General features: G+C 40.8%; 1 protein-coding gene across 1 annotated transcript; it reads left to right on the top strand.

Moving 5' to 3' along the window:
* The first annotated feature begins 11662 nt into the window (after positions 1-11662).
* On the top strand, positions 11663-13163 carry LOC110181596 (uncharacterized). The gene is made up of 3 exons (XM_020949390.2): positions 11663-11900; positions 11961-12099; positions 12169-13163. Exons 1-3 carry the CDS (start codon positions 11709-11711, stop codon positions 12252-12254), a joined length of 417 nt encoding a protein of 138 aa, XP_020805049.2. The 5' UTR covers positions 11663-11708; the 3' UTR covers positions 12255-13163.
* The last annotated feature ends 2688 nt before the right edge of the window (positions 13164-15851 follow it).

The raw sequence follows: 15851 nt of genomic DNA, 5'->3' as shown, positions 1-15851 counted from the left end.
GAGAAACGAGAAATGGCAAATCAGCGGCAACAACTCATCGACGACGACGACGACGACGATGGGCGTAAAGTTACGCGCGCATATGTAAGTGTCTGACTTCCGTTTCCGCTTGACAAGCTACGATGCTGCTGCCAGCCCCCCCGCTGAGGGTGGCCCTGGCCGCCGGCTACCAACCCCCTTCCCCCCCCAGTTAAGTTGAAGCTGAAGTTGTTGTCATGTTTGTCAGAGGTTGGGGCTATTACATTTTACTTTTCATATTTGCCAGGAATAACCGTGAAATTGTTTTTTCTGTCTAGCTCACCCCCCCTTTTGCAATCAAGTGTGTGTGTTTGCGACAACTACCCCTTTTTTGTCAAAAGTATGTGCAAAAAGTGCGGGTGGATTTTCAAGGGGGGAGAGGCAAGACGAAAACAGTTGGAAAACTTTCATCTATGCCGCCTTGGGCCACAACAAATTGCAAGGAGGATTCAGGGATTGGATAACAGGGAGCCGGTAGAGTGGGGAGGGGGACTCTCGGCTGTAAATGCTATTTAAATATATAAATTTTAATAAGCTCTTTTCGGCGGCCAGCGTGGAAAGTAAGCCTGTTATTTGATATCGATCCTGGGGCCACAAAATTAGAGGGAACCGGCTAAAAAATGTTTGTGAAATATTTCCGCCCACTTAACGCACACACAATTAAACTCAATTAAGTGGGCATATTTAAACAGCAAATTGCTGCATCGCAATTGGCAAATATGTACACGGATCGACGCCACCAAAAAAAAGAAAAAGGGGGAAAAAAAGGAAAAACCCAGAAAAGCCAGCCCGAGGAGCACACAATTCCCCAGAGTGGCTGCATCTCCGAGGGATAACAAGGGTAACGAGAGGATTCGGCGCAGCCAACGAACTTGAACCGCAATTTTTATTTGGCAATACATGCGAAGACATTTCCTTTTTAGCTTTTCCCACCGCGCCCTGCTGCACCCGCTTTCCTTTTCACTGTTTTCCTTTATCTTATTTTTTTCCTGGCCACGTTTTTTTGGCTACTTTGTTGCCGCAACCCTCATGAATATGTAAGCACCCGGTGTGACGGCGTCCCAAGGATGAAGATCCAGCCAGGTAGCAAGGATACCTATCCATGCCTTGGCCTTGGTGTAGCGCCAACTTTGCTGGGTTGCTAAGCCCGTTAGCAAGGAGGGTGGGCTTTGCCCAGCCAAGCAAGACCAACCTGAACCGGAGTAGTGGTGGCCACAGAGACAGAGAGCGAGTCACTGCCAGGATCTGGGAGTTGGAGTTGGAGGCCAAAGTCAGACCCACCGACCGAGACAGACAAACATCAATAAACAAGAACCGTCGCGTAAATAATGCAGCACCCGGAGACGCTGCACAGGACGGTGGACTGGCCCACCGGGGCGGGAGTCACCAGTCACCGAGCACGCATGGTTCGTCTCCGGCAACCTAGAAGTCTTTTATGTACTTGGAAAAATAATTAGGTTTAAATATAGTTCAAATTGGGAATACATTCTAAGAGTTATTAGCTATTAGATCATTTTGAGAGATTGTAAAACATTAATTTGGTGACCTAAAAATAAGTTTTCCGAGCTCCTTAGTCATTGAAGACTTTTTGGAGCAGAGAAATATATATTTTAGCTGGAGCAAATGTCAATCCCAAGAAACCCACTTTAAATATACATAAACCATTCAAATAATCTCTACAATTTCACTATATTCAACCTATTTAAACCTGCTTTCTTCCAGTGTACCCCCTGAAAAGTCTAGTATTCCGCCCTGTTTAGTGGCTACGTGCGGTGTGCCAGACATTTCCCTTGGTGCAAAGACGCTTGCCATTGCCGCTTGCCACTGCAATTGTCTCGAGCTTCATGCATTTTACATTTTTAATAGATTGCCTGGGATTAATAACACACGCACTCACCCATATATACAGTAGACTATATATAGAGGCGGCAAATCGGGGGTTAATGGTGTACGGGGAGGGCATGACCGACCACAGGTATTGGTTTTAGTTTTGGTTTCCCTTCGCTCGGCCCAAGGGATGCATAACACATTGCGCGGTTTACGCATCGACGCGTGCCCCATAGCCTCAATCCTGGACAGGATCCTGGACAGGATTGGGAGTTGCGGGGGCCCGAAAATCACTGACCAACTTGGTTTCGTTGGCGGTGGCAATGCGTGCAATTAGCCAGTGGTGATGGAAGGGAATCTGGCTAATGGAGGATGAGTTTGTGGATACTCTAACAAATGAAACAGGGAGACGTGGGGTAAGTCAGTTCAAAGGTGGTGGGTTAATACAAATGGGAATAAATTATTACATTTCATGATTGTTTAGGGGCATTTGGAATTAACATTTAATAAGGTATGTTTTCGTTTTTACTTGGGCACTTTTTTTAATTGATTTAATAATGGGTTTCTGATTATTATTTTGAGTGATTTTGGCCTTTGGAATGGTATCTTTTGAGACCTTCAAATGCACTTCTCATCTGATTAAATAATAAATTAATTTCTTCATTAATATAATACATAACTAATTAAATAAATAACCCAAACACACACTAGAATTCCTTCTAATAAACTCAACAGACTTCAACTTACAAGTCCCTTCCTGTTCTATTCACTCAAAATACTTTCTACTTAATACATAGACATTCATTTCCCTTTCTCAAGATCCTCCATTGGTTGAAAGTACCCCTCATATCGTTAGAGTGTGCAAAGCTCTATGGAAATATTTCAATTTGAGGCGCATAAAACTTTCCGGGAAGAAGCAACCAGCAGCCAGGAAGCAGGAGGAGCAAGGAACTCCGGCTTGGAGCTCGCCCCAAAGAAAAAAAAATTTTGGAATAACGCAAAATGTGCGGACAGCAGGAAAAGCTGGAAAAGCGGCAAAAGCAGCAGAAGAAAAGCAACGAAAAAAAGCGCAAAGGGAAAAAGTGGAAAACTTCTCGGGCGAGTAGCCGCCGATTCCTTGTGGTCCTTGGATCCATAAGACCGTGGTCCAAGTGGCAAAGTTTTTGGCTGTTGAAGACATTAATTTGAGCCTTGATGATATTCAATTTAGGCACTCCGCCGAGACTTGTGCCCAGTGCACAGAAAAAAAGCACCAAAAACCCCACAAAACACATCCGCAAACACACAATGAAGGCAGCCACTGTAAAATATGACCTGGCCTATGTATACAGTTGTACATAAAAAAAAACAGATCAGGTTAAAACAATAGAACTTTAATGATTTCAATCTGATTAAAACCTTTTAGAACAAACTTCCAGACTTCTTTTGTAATTATAAACGTTAAGAAGTAAGTAATTAACTTCGAGAAGCCCAAATTAATAAGTTCTTATAGTTTACAATTAAATTATGGCAATTACTAAGCTCAAAATATTCCAATTCTTTTGTTTGATTTTAAATATTATATATTATTTGCTTATTCCGTTCTTAACAAATAACTTAAGTGATATAATTAAGAACCCTTTTTAATTAATTTCCTACATAAAATATCTTTATAATACTTCAAACTAACTGGTTTTCTTATTGTGTTGACCACATTTGTTTACCAAAGAGAGTGCTTCCTTGGGAAAGGGAAAACTTGGTGACAGCGGGAAAAAATCAGAAGAAAATTACAAAAAAAAAAAAAAGAAAAGTCGAGGGAAATGTATTTTTTGTCACAACTTTTTACATGCACTTGCCGCCAGTGTTAGCTGGTTGTTGTTGCTGCCAGGGCGCGTACTCTTGGCCTGGTCAACTTTTCATGTTTGAGCTTCATTTTATTAAGTTGGCAACACTTGCGCAACAGCCAACTGGCAGCCGGAAAATGAAAACTGCCGCCTGTGCCTACAATTTGGGGTCAGCACCAACTGTGGAAGCTGCGGAACTTTTCCTTGGACCGTCACTCTCTCTCTGCTATGCTCCGTTCTTTTTCCCTTTGTTTTTGTATAGTTATTTTAAAGTTTTTCGTTTAATTTTCAATTTGCCTGGAGGGGTCGACATTATTTTTAAAATATTCCACGAATGAAAATTTTCTCTTAGGCCTTTCAGCCAGCTGTGGCCGCTTGTGTTTTAACTTGATTTGCTTGTCGCATAAGCTGCTCTGTCCTCTTTTGTTATTATTTCTGGCATTATTGTTATTCCGCCGGTTGGCTGACCATTTATGCTTATTTATTTTCGCCCGCTGCTTGTCCGCTTTTTCCTCTCGCATCCCCACGCCATAGCATACTTTTGCGGGCCGAGCGAAATGAGGAAACTTTGTACGTGCCATTGTTTGCGCATATTTATACTATGCATCGTATACGTGCGGGTTAGTGGCCATCACCAATAATTTGTGCACAAAGAGCCGGGCACAGAAATACCATTATTATTATTTGCTTCGAGGTGTTTATTGATCTTGTCCAAACAAAACGATTGTTGACACTGTCCAGCGGCTAGTCGCCTGGCTTGTTGATTGTTTGTCTTGGCTTTGTCTGCGGTGGGAAGAAGCCTAAGGAAAGTACCAAAATACAACTACCATTTGCATCGGGTCAGGGACAATCTATGGACAATCTTATATGGCAAGCAGCTCGGGGTACAGACCATAAATTGTCGGCTTTAGTGGGAGTCTGGAAGTCAGGAGCACTGTGGGAAAAACAAAACTATCATGGAATGGACGAGGCAAAAGAATTAACTAGGGAAGTATTGAAAAAATAAATATATTTTAATTTATTTAATAATAATAAAATTATAATTATTTAATAAAATATAAAAGCGACATCTAACATCGTTTTTACTCCTTCTTTTTTGATTTTAGAACCATAAACCTATAATATTAAGCAGAAACAAAGGTGAAAACCACTATAAATTACATATATTATAATAAATATTCCCAATTGATTTCCTGTAATGTAGTTTCCCATTTTATTTGCACTGTAACTACGGTCGCAGGTGCTGCATTGTGAACTACTCGCTGCGATAAAGTAATGAATTACCTGTTTCTGTACAACAATAAATTGTATTTGGATTTTTATTACAACTCTGCTGATTACGCTGTCAATAGCTGGGGGGAAATATGATTTCTTTATTTGTGCGCTGCTCTGCGACCTGGGCCGCTGTGTCCACTGCCATTGGCCATTTGGTGGTCCTGCTTTTGGCCCTTTTGTTTGGGGGCCCTGGCAACGGCTGCTGCGTTGGCCTTGTTAAATTATGCTCGTCATGGCGGCACTTCCGGGCCCAGAGGCGCTGCCATCGTCCTGCGCGCATCCATTGTTGTAGGAACTGAGGCCAGAACTGAATCCTGAACGGAATCCAGAGGAGTCAGGAGCCAGGAGCTTGGGAGCTGGGCGCGTAGAGCTGTCAGGCTGTCTTCGTGTTTTTTAAGTTATTGCATTGGGAATCGGACGGCAGCTAAGCAGAGGAGCAGGAGCAGGATCTGACGCTGAAGCTGGAGCACAATAACAAATGAATCTAGCCGAGAGGAGCTTTGTGGCTCCTGTTCCTTTTGGCATGCGACAAGGCCGTGCCATCGAAAAATCCCCTGATCCCTTATGTAATTTTTAGATTTCCTTCCCCAGCTCATTGGCTGAAGTGGCAGCCTTGGTGGCCATAATACAGCTACTGCTATAGCAGTATAATATATAAAAAAGAAATCCAATAGAAATGAATTAAACCTGTTGCCTTCTGTTCCATCCGACAATCTGGCTAACCGAAACTGAAACTGAGACGTTGCCAAAATATGCAGAATCTTAATGAAAGTCAAGATGTCAGAAGCTTGGCCAACTGGCGGTTGGCTACCTATCAGTTGTTGGCAAATTGCAACTTAAATAAAGCCAAACGAATTGGTCAGGATTGCGGAAGGCGAGCGGTAAAGGATTTCCGTCAAAACCTGCCACAGAGCCGGCTCTACACAAAAACGGAGCACTCACAACGAACTCCGGTTATCCTTTCGTCCGAGTTTCGGATTTATTTTGAAGGCAGATAGCCTGGGCGGCTTCTCCTGAAAACGGATGTGAAATATATACATATATATAAATGCAGGAGAGCCGAGCACTGGAGCACTTTAACCAGATCCCTGAAGTGTGTTCACTGCAAGGGCTTCCCAAGGATTTCGCGCAGGGAATCCCCCGGGCGGCGAGGCAAGCGAACGGGAACTGCGATGCGGATTGGATAGCTACCGCTGTCAGAAGTCAAAAGCTGCCAAGGAGCAGCATCCAGAAACCAGCAGCCAGCATCCAGGAGCCGCCACAAGTTGCCTGTCGACGGACAAACTTATGGCTAAGACCGCAAACAAATTTCGGGCTGCAGCAATGTAGATGCACTTGTACAGGTTAACTTGGCTAAGTCGAATCAATTTTTTGATTAGAATAAAATTGCAAGGTTGAGAAGTAGGGTTTCCTAATGGAAAATTAACTTTAAAATAGTTGGTAACGACTTAATTCATTGTAAAGCAATTCTAAAAGTTTTGAAACTATAATTTGAGTAATTGAAAGTGTGCAAAAATGTATTAAAAATATTCTAGATCAATATAGGACGTATTTCTAGGGAAATCATTTATAGATTTTAATGATATAAACTTTAAATTATCTGCTAAATAATTCTTAATTCTAACTTTACAACAAAGTTTAACAAAAAAACACAAATTCTCCTTACAAAAATGTGACAAATTCAACAAATAATTTGTATAAGACTCCAAAATAAATAATTGTAAATTGTAAAAGACTTTTTCAATTGAATTAGTATATGGAATATAATTTCATTTTGAGAAAATTGACTGTAGTTGGAAGTAAAAGCTGCTGCAACCGAATTAGATGTGGAAGAAAATTGTCTTCCTGTATGAATTTCATAATTTCCACAAGTTTTAGTTAGGAAAGGCAAGCAATTTCCTCCTCGTCTAGGCTAGTCTAGGTGTGTGTGAGTGTGTGTGTGTGTATAGTACTGTGTGTTAAAGGTTTATCCAAAGCCCCCGCCTCTCTCGAAATTTTCTTAGCAGCTTAAAGTTTTAAAGTCCCAACTTTGGTTGCCTGGTTTCGGCACTGTCTTTTGGTTTTTGGCCATGTCAGTGGTTTTGGTCATGTGTGTGTGTAGCGGACTTGGATTGGTTTTTCAATTTCTTCGACTGTTTGCTGATGTCATCGGCAGAAGTTCGGGGCGAAATATCAGGCTTTGTTATTTATATTCCTCGGGCTGCTGACCCACTCAGCGCGGAGTGGGTTCAAGGGACAACCCTTTGTCACATTTTGCAATTTATGTTATTGTGTACAGATACGTATCTGTAGCTGTAGCTGTATCTGTATCTTCCCATTCCCAGTCTCAGTGTTTATGTTCCGTGATTTCTATCAACAACTTTTACTTTTGCAAACAAATGCGGGGCGGCGCATCTCAACCAGAAAGCAATAAAAATTGTTTACAAACATTATTTGCGTATATCCTTGAACCGGAAGCACCTTCCATGTCGGACAACAGAGGTCCGAGACTTTACACTATTTAAATGCACCGAAAGAAACTGCTCATTACTTTTAATTAGGAAAGTATTAACTGGTCAAGAGAGTTCCAAGGTCTATTCCCCTTGATTTTAAACTATTATTTAGTTTCCCTAATAACCCATCATTAAATGGTTAATAAGTACTGTAGTTGTTTTGTGTGGATTTCTTGGTTTCTCTTTCTTATTTTTAAGCACCCACAATAACAGGCATTTGCCTTGTCACGCCCCTGTGTCCTTCTGGCAAGGATTCTCCTATCTCTTGTTTGGGTTTCGGGCATTAAAGCTTCTCACACACTCACTCTAATAAACTAATGTCTCTCCTTTTGGGGCGCCACCGCTTGCTGCTTCCCTTTTGCCTCTGGGACGTCCCAAATCCATTGTTGGTCCCCATAGTTTGCTTTTGCGAAACATTTTATTTGTCGTTTCTTCTCTCGCTCTCTTTTCTCGGATTACTCGAAAATGTTTGCGTCAGATTTTGGGTCCTTTTTTGCCAAGCCGAAGCTGATGGGGGTCCCGGGGTGCTTAGAGGTATCCGGGCCGGGGCTAAAAAGGGCTAAAAAGGGTGCCCAGGTGTTGGATTCCCCTAACTTTTCCTAACATTTTTCTTGGCACTCTTTTTCTTTTGCTTTTCTTTTTCTGAAATTACTTGATTGAACTGGGAATATAGTAATGGGGCCAATGGGTGCCAATAACTTAGGCTAGGCGGTTTAAGGATTGTCAGCCAGGGAACTGATTGAATATTTAATTAATAGTTTGTAGAGGTGAGATTAGGTCGATTAAAGGGTCATTTTTCATACTTGATAATTGAGTATTTGCAGATTAATTTACTATAAAATGTAGACAAAAATTACTGAAAAGCATATTGGGGAATAACTTTTAATTTGATTTGTATTTAAGGGTTTTCAATTTTAATCCCTAGCTCCCCTTTTAATCCGATTTCAGCTCGGGCTAATGAAGACCTTCTCGCTGTAGAGCAGTACTTTACTGGACCGCTTTTCCCCCCTCAATTTCCATCTCGACTGCTGGAAAACAACTCCATTTAAGACGCATAAAGCTGGGGCAACATGTGTGGCTGGCAAACCGGGGGAAAATTCCTTATGCCAGGCAAAGTGAAACTGTCACTGCCAAGGTTTTCCTCCTCACTGCCGCTGTTCTTTTTTTTCCGTTCCGTCGCTTTTCTTCTACTTTTTTTTTTTTGGCTGAGATGTAAAGGGAAACCCTGGGTTGCATATTTAAATTTATGATTATGTCGTTATGCTGTCTGCCCGCATTGCTTAGGCGGCCGAAGAAAAAGTGACAGCGGGCCAAACTTAATACAAATTTATGTGCAACATATTTTTGCACTTTTTTCCAGCATTCCGTACTATAAAGGGGGCCATTCAGCAGCAGCAGCACCACCACCATCGCTTCATAAAGAAGGCTAACTGAGTGGTCAACATATGTTGCTCCTGTTCCTTGGACGATGGATCCTCCCAAGACATCAAGTTTGTTTTTACTTTGCCGGGAAGCGCTTTAATGTTTCCCCATTAAAAACGAGAACATTAAAATTCCTTTTCGCTACCGAGCAACGTTTAAATTGCATTTCATCTCAGGGAAATGACAAATTCTTACATAATAAGAAAAGTCGGGAAGGGCCGTGAAGAGAAATGGGATCCATTTGGCATTTGTCAGGTGGGAGAAGCTGAGATGGCGTGAAATTGAGCCAAAGCTCCGCGTCTAACTCATTTTTAAATACAAATTTTATGTACATGGAAATAAAAGCAAGAAAGAATGGTTATAGAACTTGGTCACGACAATGGGATACCTGGTTTGGATAATGAGAGAAAATTGTTCCGAACTTCTGGCTGTCTTCTCATTCCTGGGATGTTAAAATCAGTTGAGAATTATATGCACACACGTGCGAAATTTAATTATTTCTTTTGATGATCTTACATATATTTTTAGGTCTGGTATAGCATTGTTCTTAATTGTAAAATATACCTTTTTAGCTTGCTCAATATACCCCTAAATGCTCTTTGTTCTCCTCATAAAAATGAAGCAAAGAATTCTCAAATTTAGCTGCCGCTTTTGATTAATTTGTCTTGCCTAATGGCTGGCCATAAATTTCGAGTTAATAAAACGAGGCGAAATTCGCCTGGTTTGCCTTGTTCTAATAACAAAAATTTGTCACACGCCATTCTGACAGTTGTGTGTCACAACCACTTTTCTCACTCCCCTTTCCGTTTCCGGCTGCTCCTTCGGTTGGCTTCTTCTGGTGCCGCCGCCACCGCAGAACTGTCAACTGGCAAGTGCCGCTGATGACATTGTGGCCAACTTTTCTCTGGGAAATTATGCTGGCAACCCGAGAGGAGGAGGGTTGATTGATACGAGTCCTGGAGAGGACTGCTAGGTACACTGGTAGGGTTAATCAATGGCCAGGCCGCACGCACCGAACAGCTAGAAATTCGATTAGAGGCGATGTCAGGCCGGGCACTCGCCTCAAGTGTCACTTGCAATTACCCCGGGGTTTGAGGCATGCTATTCTAGGGTTAAGTGCCATTCGAGGGCCCGGGGCAAAGTGCATTCAAATTGGCTTAAACTAAGAACGTTAAGCGTGCAGCTGTCTAATTGTATTTACCACCCTTTTCGCCCAACCCTTTCTTTCCTGCAAGTAATGTAAAAGTGCCAGGCAACTTCAGGATTTATTAGCATCAAGATTAAAGCATTAAAAATTTCGCAGACTGTTTTTGCCTTACGCAGAGGCATTAAGTGGGGGTTGGGAAAAGGATTTCAGGGGGGAGGGGACAACAACTGCCCTTTTGGGGGCTAAGAGGTGTTGTGTTTAGGGATGGATGCTGGGGCTACCGGAGGAAAGTGAGTGCAATTTTCGCTCACTGGGCTACATCATCAATTTCGCGTCCCTTCTACTTCACCCGTAGCTTTCTCCTGTGTTGGATACCCTTGGGGAAAGTGTTGGTATTTTTATACCCTTACAGGGTATTATAATTTTAGTCAGAAGCTGGAAATTCAGGGAAGAAATCCTTTCCGACCCTATAAAACGTATATATTCTTGATCGGCATCAACAGCTGAATCGATCTAGACATCTCTGGAAGATACAATATTTGTATCAATTTTTTCAAAACTTTATAAGGGGTTACATCGTTAAAATTATCAAAAAATTTTTAATTAAATTTAATTTTTAAAATTTCAAATTGAGTAAGCATATTTGTTAACCTAATAAAAACTAACATAGGAAAGTTTTGCGAATTAAAATTAATGCTTTTTTGGTTTAGTTATGATCCATTTAAAATTCGGGAAGGGTATACCAACTTTGTCTTTCCAAATTAAACTTCTACTCTTGCTCTGAAATAGGTTCAAAGTTCAAGAATCTTTTCATTACCTTTTCAAGCTTTAATTTCTAAATATTATATATTAAAAATAACAAAAGCGGAGTATTTAACAAAATATCCATCTTTCAAGTAAAGAGTATTATTGAATTCGTTACGATAATTCAAGCGTAATTCCTGGTGTTGCTGTTGCTTCCGGTGTTGTTATTGTTCTTGTTGCGGTTTCCACCGACGAAGGATGAGGATAAAGCGGCTCCTTCTGCTGCTTTTCCTATTGCCGCTGGCTGTTTCCGCCGCAAGTGGAGTGTTGCGCGAAAAAATATCAGGCACAACAACAGTGTTTTCGGAAGAGCGGCAACTACAGCAAGTACAACATTTCATTGCGCACTTTGTCGGTCAAAACTTTCGACATTAGCACTTAATTTACTGGCCCAACTTAATGAAGTCTACACTTGGCTAATTTACGCGAAATGCTTTAGCTACTTAAGGCGAACATTCATCGTTGCCCATGCTCCAATGGTTCCATAGCCTCTAGTTTCGTTAAAGTTTTTTTATTTACTATGAAGTTTTTGGTTTTATCATAAACAAAAGGACTTTAATGACCTAAAAAGGAAGTTAATTATACTTTAAAGTACAACAAAGTATAATAAAATATCTAGGGCTAATCTGAGTTAGATTATACATGTAATGCAACTCTATATCAAAAGCAGGCCAAATACGTAATAAATAGTACGCGTTTTTCTCCGAAAATGAATATTAATCCACAGGGGTTGCCTTATCAGAAGTTTCCTACTGGCAAATATAACATATATGTATATATTTTGTTATTATTTACATTACTCATATGCGTAGATAAGAATTTCCAGCTCTGGAGCCAAAGCTTTGCTCAGTTTTTGCGAATTCTTCGCAGAGTGAAGTCGGATTTCATTTAGGGGAAGAAATGCTCCGTTCAATGAAAGCCAAACACGTTCGCATGGTCATCGCTGGCCTCTCCTTAATTGTTTCCATCATAATCTTGGGGACAATACCCACCTGGGTGGAACGTGAAAAATGTTGGGAAATTTGTGTGTGGAAACATGTTTGCCTGCTGCAGATTGTAGGTGGATTGTGCCTATTTTTGGGCTCCATAAAGGTGAGAATATAATACTATATAATATAGGAAATGTTTAATAATAATATATATATTATTTAGAGCAATCAATGGCTCTTCTTGCCCTGGCTGGTGTCTGCCTGTATTTTTATCTATACATTGCTTTACAAGTCGGTATTATATTATTTTCACCTTGAGGACAGAATATTGATGGTGGTTCCCCTTTTTCAAACCATTGCTGGTGAGCTTTAGTTTAAAAACTTCTCCATACTCTATATGGTTTTATTAAACAAATCTATTTTAAATACAGGTTTCTGGTGCTACTTTGTATTCGATGTCTTCCAGGACTTTCTCCTTTGCCACGGTCAGGGGAATCACATAAATCTCAGTAATTGATCGCACTTCTTTTTTTTCCCCCTCCCCTGTGAAATGCAATTGAGCTGAGTGTAAAGGCAAATAAGTGTGAACATTGCGGTGGGTGTGTGTGCACCAAAAGGGGGAAGTGTGTGTGTTTTAAGTGTGTGTGCTTGTGTGCTTTAGCCAAAAGTAAAATAAGCGTTAAAATGTCTGCTAACCCAGTGGAAACGACAGACAAGGTTTGAGTCTGCCATTGTGGGTCTCTTCTGGGGGCTATTCTGTGTGTGGTATCGTTGCATGCGTATTGCATTACCCAACTCGCACCACCCACCCACTGAGTGGGGCACAAAGTGGCATATGAATAGATACATGTTTTGTTGCCTGTTTTGTTTGCTCCCCGCTCAGTCTGTCTGTGGGTTGGTTGTCGTAATCCAACAAGCAGACAGGTTAAATACACCGCAAGGACAGACTCAGACTCTTCCTCACACAGACACACTAGGGGCGGCTGCTGGAAAAAAAGTGTGACAACGATGGGGAAAATTCAGGGCTTTTCCAGCGAGGAGATAGAAGAGACTGCGACTCGAGTCGCGATTCAGCTGGGAGACAGACGCAGCCAAACAAACAATAATCATGCAACAATAGTGAGAGCCGCAAACAAATTGCTTTTCTATGTCTACACGGGCATGTATGGATATCTGTTTGCACTGCGATATTGGGAGCGATATATGAATTAGAAATATATTAATAAAGTAAATATAAGTTATATAAATATATTAGTTTATACATAGGTTCTAACTAAGTTCGCTCTAATAAACCTTTTTTTATGAATAAACTGTAGTTTATTGTAAACAACATGTATAATTTATAAAGCCTAATTAAGTAACTTTTAATAAATAATTTTGTAATCTCAGAATTCTCTCAAATAAAGACTCTTTCGTAAATCATGAATTTTATATCAGATAAATCCATAAAAAATATTATAAAATAAAGTATAAAGTATAGATTACTTTCCAAGTAATAAATAATAATAAAATAATATAGTAGGTAATATAAAAATAATATAGTATAGAATAGTTTCCCTAATATCCATTATGACATCATTTTTTCCGCAGTGAGTATGTCATGTTCGGGTTCACTTGCAGATTAGTTTCGTTGCGAGTGTGTCTCTGTGTATTTTTTTTCTCCTTTTTTGTATTATTTAGTTGTCTTTTTTTTTTTTGTAGACGCACAACCACAGAGAATCAAAAGCCGCATGGGCGTAGCCCGTGACACCTACCGAAGGGGTGCTGTGCCGAGAGCACTGGCAATTAGAATGGAGAACGTAAAGTTTGAACCTGGTCCTGGTCCCTGCTCCTTCTCAAATCCAGATCCTGCGTCTTCCTTCTCAGCCTGCGACGGGATTTTGTTGTCTGCAAAGTTTGCCTTTGACATTGGGTGCCCTGCCCCGCCCCTTTGCCCACCGCCCCCTTTTTCCACCTGCGATGCCTGGAAAATGGATTCCATTCATTCAAATCTATGTGAGCCCAGTGAGTGTTAGTGTCTGTGCAGCTTGTTGAACAAAATTGAAAATTAACTATAAATTCTGTGTGGCAAAACATGCAAACATGTTTGCGGAAATACCTGACAGACCCAGGACCCAGGGGCAGGGATTGGGGAGGGGTGTAGGGGATGGGGATGGCCAGACGAGGTGTCAAGCGTGGCAAACACCTTGGTGACACCGAACCCCCTCTCATGGCACAAAGCGATTCATTGTTGCGAAATTTAATGCGAAAAATTCATTAAAAATAAAACACCTCAAGGGTGGCGACAAAAAAAAAAGCAAAATACAAACAAAGTTTGAATCCTCCGGGAGCCCAAATTGAATTGCCTGAAATTTGTGTGTTCTTTTTTTTAACTTGCATATATATATTATTTTTGGGCGTACAGTGAAGCCTTTCAAAGGTGCCAAGTACACGGGGGAGGTGAAAAAGACAAAAAAAAAATGTATTAAAACAAGAAGCGTGTTAACCCTTGTGACAAGTTGTAGCTCAAGGGGTTTTTCGGGACACTGAAAATAAAATTTGCAATGTTTACTGGGATTTAATACGAACATTTTATAAAATACACATTTTTAAAGTGCAAAGATATCAAAAAAGGGCTTTAAAGGGGGTTTTTGTAAACCCTGAAATTGTTCTTATTCAATTAAATAGGGTTGGGAATTTTTTTGTTAGCTGCATAAATGTATACACATTTTAAACAAATAAATATACAATATTTTATATATGAATAAATAAATATACCTCAGCCGTATCAGACATTAAAAAATATTCAAATATATTTTAAAAATGTTAAGAGCTCTATTTCCTTTTTTTTAACTGCATATGTAACAAAATTCCAGTAATCATATTAAACCTCATTTTTTACTAAGTGCTTTGGTTATAAAAAAAAAGAACATGCTTTAAAAAAATACAGAGTGGACTTCCCAGAAAAAAATTAATAAAAAGAAATTAAACCCAGGCGGAAACCAGGAAAAGGCGGAGTTATATCAACGACCAGAAGAAAGCAGGAACAATCATCTAGTCTTAACTAATAAATTTCCTTGAATTCCACACGCAGTCAAGTCGAAGCGGAAATCATTTAAGCTGCCAAATCAGCCAGCCAGATGGTTCAAACAAAAGCTCTTTCTGGGCCGAGAAGGTGGGTCCTGGCAACCGTATGGCCATCTGGATGGGAACAGGACCTGAGGAGAGTTTGCTTGCAAAAAGAAAGCGATTAATATTCATTCAGTGTCGCGCGTATATCACTTTTTATTTGCACAGGGTCGCCGTTCCAACGGGGGAAATGAAATGGTGAGGGGTTAAGGAGCGGCAGGAGGGGGGAGGAATCCTTGGGCAGGCGCCGGCAAGTATGCAATGGAATTCGGCGCACGCAGCAGCAGGTGAGCTCGTGTGGCTGCTTCAGTTGCTGTTGTTGTGTGTGTGCAGGTGTCCGCGTTAATGTGTGTGTGTGTGGGTGTGAGCCAACGCACAATTACATACAACAATTTGTGCTTTGTTTCGTCCTGCGTGTGTGTGTGTGAGTGAGTGGGAATCCAAATCACCAAAGAGCAATCGTGCAACAGCAACAGTAATACCATAAATGCACTTGGAAAAAATATACAGAAATCTACTAAAGTTCTTGTATTAAATGTTAACTAACAAAGATAACTAATATTTATATAAATTCTGAAAGTTTAAAGTGAATTGGGATCATAAACAGGTATTATTTACACCTTAACCTTCCCTCTTTTCTCGCTCAGTGCCTGGAAAAACCGAGTTGGCCTGCGGAAATCCAGTTGGCTTTGTGCCGCTGACACCTCCCAACGGCAGTTCCTACTCAAATTGGATGCCCAAAACATCAAGGCACAAGAGGAGTGGAAAAGGAGACCTGGGAGACCCTCCCAAAAGGGGTGGACCCAACAACGTATGATACGATTGAGGGGGTCGGACAAGCTCTTTTTGGAGCTCCAGCGTTTAGTTTTCAATGTGAAAATTGAGAAAAATTGCCAAACGAGTTGGTAAGCGATATTCTCGGCTCCGCCTGCCTGCCTGCCTGCCGTTTGGTCCGCTGCCAGGTGATGCTTTCCACTCCACCTCTACTATTGCTTTCACTCCACTC

Source organism: Drosophila serrata, unplaced genomic scaffold, assembly GCF_035046125.1.
Source record: "Drosophila serrata isolate PLE 108 unplaced genomic scaffold, ASM3504612v1 contig_184, whole genome shotgun sequence".
NCBI classification, from domain to species: Eukaryota; Metazoa; Arthropoda; class Insecta; order Diptera; family Drosophilidae; genus Drosophila; species Drosophila serrata.
This window is presented reverse-complemented; position numbering and strand designations above follow the sequence as displayed.